This window comes from Nestor notabilis, unplaced genomic scaffold, assembly GCF_000696875.1.
Source record: "Nestor notabilis isolate BGI_N333 unplaced genomic scaffold, ASM69687v1 scaffold26263, whole genome shotgun sequence".
Lineage (NCBI taxonomy): Eukaryota > Metazoa > Chordata > Aves > Psittaciformes > Psittacidae > Nestor > Nestor notabilis.
The window spans coordinates 1-3,735 of NW_009921919.1; the positions used below are offsets into that span (position 1 = coordinate 1).

The 3,735-nt window shown below is 44.4% G+C and overlaps 1 protein-coding gene across 1 annotated transcript in view; it reads left to right on the forward strand.

The window, feature by feature from the left end:
- Positions 1-3: 3 nt before the first annotated feature.
- The window catches only part of LOC104403286 (vacuolar protein sorting-associated protein 8 homolog), a gene marked incomplete at both ends in the record, with an annotated part of 44,016 nt that continues 40,284 nt past the window's right edge, over positions 4-3,735 (forward strand). The window contains 3 exons of the mRNA XM_010011366.1: positions 4-30; positions 710-778; positions 2,858-2,988. Of these exons, the coding sequence (XP_010009668.1) occupies positions 4-30; positions 710-778; positions 2,858-2,988 (227 nt within the window). The remainder of the gene's footprint in view (positions 31-709; positions 779-2,857; positions 2,989-3,735) is intronic.

The window sequence follows — 3,735 nt, forward strand, 5'->3', positions numbered from 1 at the left end:
GACCGCGAGCTGGACTGCCGCAGCGAGCTGGTGCGTCGCGATGTTGTGTTCGGGCGCAGCTCCCCGCCTGCCGGAGCTCCCTCCCTCCCTCCCTCCCTCAGGGAGAACCAGCCTGAGGGAGGCGGCCACGGCCGGGCCGCTCCCTCCCTTCCGCTCGGCGCTGGCGGCCGGGAGCTCCCTGAGGCAGCCGTGAGGGGAGGGTCTATGGGGACAGGGCAGCGGTGGGTGAGCGGGATGCAAGTGCTGCGCTAGCTCCCTGCTACAGCAAAGCTTGATCTTCAGTAATGCGAAGGCTCTGGTAAAAGTACCTGTATTTTTCAGAAAACTGGGGGGTTTCCCATTAGTAAGCAGTCAGGGAAAAAAGAATCTTGTGTACTGATGTCTGTGGGTATTAAAAAGGCAGCATAACATTGATAGCGATCTTTACACATAGAAAAAGGCATTTTGACATTTCATATCTGGCCATAGGTCAGAGAACTATTTTATATTTTAGATGCCAAATACTTCTTGTTCTGTCTGGCAATGCCAGGTTTCAGAGATTGCGTTTTGAATAGGAGAAACTGTAGTATGTATAGTGCTTTTCTGGGCAGGCTCCAGTTGGAAGGAGTGCATACATAGCTGCTTTTAAGGTTTGTTTTTCTTTAGCCAGAAACAAGTTTGGAAGGTGGTGTAGGCAGCCTAAACTCAGTCTGTGGTTTCTGATGTACAGATTGATGACAAAGAATTCGACATTCCTCAAGTTGATACCCCTCCAACACTGGAGAGCATCTTAAATGAGGTGAGTAGTCCATTGGACATGCAACCAGCTCCAACACAGGGAGGAGCTAAGATGCAGCAGCACATACTCCTGTGGCTCTTCTCATACTGTGTTTTTGTGGGAAATAAAACTTATAACTTGATAATTTCCTGATACTGATACCTGACAAAGCACGTGCTCAGTTGAGTAATTGCTGTACAGTGAGTCATACGTTTGGGTTTTGTTTTGTTTAGGTTTTTAATCAAAATATCCACTGCTGAAACATAGAATGGTTTGGGTTGGGAGGATTAAAAAAAACATCCAGTTCCAACCCCCTGCCATGGACAGGGACCAGGCTGCTCTAAGCCCCTGTGTCCAACCTGGCCTTGAACACTGCCAGGGATGGGGCAGCCACAGCTTCTCTGGGCACCCTGTGCCAGCGCCTCAGCACCCTCACAGGGAAGAACTTCTTCCTAATGTCTCATCTCAGTCTCCCCTGTTTGAATCCCTTGAAGCCATTCCCCCTTGTTCTGTCACTACAGGCCCTTATCAAAAGCCCCTCTCCAGATTTCTTGTAGGCCCCCTTTAGGTGTATATATAAAGGATTTCCATCAAATTTAACCATATTCACCTGTAGATTTGGACAGTCACCTTAAGGCTATTAAAATCCATTAAAGGTCAGGGTCATCAAACATCTTTTTTTCTTTTTGGCTAAAAATAAATGCAGAGAATTCGGGGTAATTCTTCAGTTGTGGGAGAAGATGAGAACTGGATTCTTCACAACTCTTTATATTGTATATTTCACGTATGTAGCCCTCTGGCAAGAGTAATGAACTGTCTCAGCATCTGATATTGCCTGTAGTACCTTGCAGAGGAGAACTGACTCTGTCTTGCTTATATCCAATTTGGCACATTTTTTACAATAACAACATGAGTGCATGATCCTTAGAAAGAAAAAGAAGGGCATGGAAGTAGAGATAAATTCTTAAGAAAACAAGTGTTTTAACAAACTGAGGAAATTATGGTTAGACTTCCTAGGAACCCAGCATAAAGTGAGAAGAAGGCTGGGAGAGGTGATGGGTCTTTTTAAAAGCTGTGTTAAAGATGCAGGTATAAGGTATCCCAAACAGATGCAGTCTGGGAATGAGAGGAATAGTAGGGGAGGAGCAGTGTACAAAGGTGTGTCCTGTTTCTGCTGATGCCTTGCGTGATGAAGTCAGAGAGAACTTACTAACTTTGGATGATACAAAACTGTAAAGAGATGCAGTCACTACCATGTCAGAGGATTAGAACCCAAATCTTGAACTTGAGATGAAATCACAATGAACGTGTAGTTCAGTGCAAACAAATACAAAGTCTTACTCCGCTGATTTATATACGGGGTGGAAATGACTGGCGGAGCACCTTCTGGAAAGGGTTTGAATGGAGATTGAGCCAAACTGAGCCAAAAAGGAATACAGCTGCACTGGAAAAAGGGGCACTTTAATGGGCACAGGACTGCCAGCTGTTAGACAAGGTGGAGGGGCACCTGCTCCATTCTCTGTACATTTGGCATTAGGTGGGGCTGTTCATTCTCTCTGGCTCTGTGCTTCAAGAACAGTGTGAACCGTATGGAATTTAGAAGACATTAGGGAGAACGGCTGTTTAAAAAATACCATTCAAAAAGATTCCAGGCTAAGCCTGAGAGAAGGATTATCACCAGCAGAAGGGCACAGGGAAGAGCAAAATCAACCCTCATAACAGCCAGAGGGATTGCTAGACTCTTAGCCACCATTTGGTGAAGAGCTGGAGTAGATGAATAATAATTCTAGACCTTCTCTCAGCAATTGGAGACTTCTGAGAACAGCTTAGTTAAAGGTCTGTTGAAATTTTCAGGGAGTAGGTAGCATCTGGGGAAGAAAGATCAGTTGACTGACTCTCCAGCCCACTTCTGTGGTTATTGTGAATTCTGAAAACCATTTTTTTGACAGAATCATAAAATTGTTCTGTTTTTACATGTGAGACTGTCTTGTCCTTTCCTTCTTGATTTTTCTGCTCAACTGATGCTGTTTCGCTAATGTTCCAGTTCGGGTGTTGTGCGTTTTGAACGTGTAGTAACCTGTGGTGATTCTCTTCCTTCAGACTGATGATGAAGAAGAGTCTTTCATTTTGGAGGATCCCTTTCTCTTGAATATTGATAACACGGATACACACTCCTATGACACATCTTCTGTAGCAAGCTCTGACAGTGGGGACCGGACACACCTGAAAAGGTATCGCAGGACTCATATCCTGGGAGGTTACATGATTTTTGAAGGGGTGCTGCTTATATCCATTAAAGAAAAAATCTCCTTTTTAATGGAATCTTTTAAACACTGAACTATGATGACTTTAAAGAAAATCTTTCTGAGGTGTTTCTGGTGACTTCCAGAGTCTGCACATAGATGGCGGGGTTTTTTTAAAAGGCAAGTGAACTGCTGTCACTCCTCTCAATGGAATGCTAATCTTGACATCTAAAAGCAGCCCAGAATGTGATAATTAGCTGTAATACTGCTGACTTGTTTCGTTAATTACTCAAATGATGGCCTGATCCCACATCCCTAGCCACTCCCATTACTGCCTTACGTGCCATGAGAAGATGGGATTGTTGCATGAGTGCTTGCATAGGATAGAAATGCTTTTAAGTGTTATTGTTTATGGTTGCATATGGTGGGGTACTGACTGCCTTCTTTTTTCCAATAAGACTGTTTCTTTTGAGGGAAATGTTACCTGGAGTGGCTTAAACATTTTCCAGTAGAAAGTGGGCAGAAAAACCTGGAAGTGTTACTGTCATCTTTGGGTGAAGCTAGTTGCCATGTTTATGGGTCCTTAGCCATAGTATAAGCTATTAACATGTCTCCTACACAGAATCATAGCATGATTTGGGTTGGAAAGGACCTTAAGGTCATCCAGTTCCAACCCCCTGCCATAGGCAGGGACACCTTCCACCAGAGCAGGTTGCTCCATGCCCCCCTGTGCAC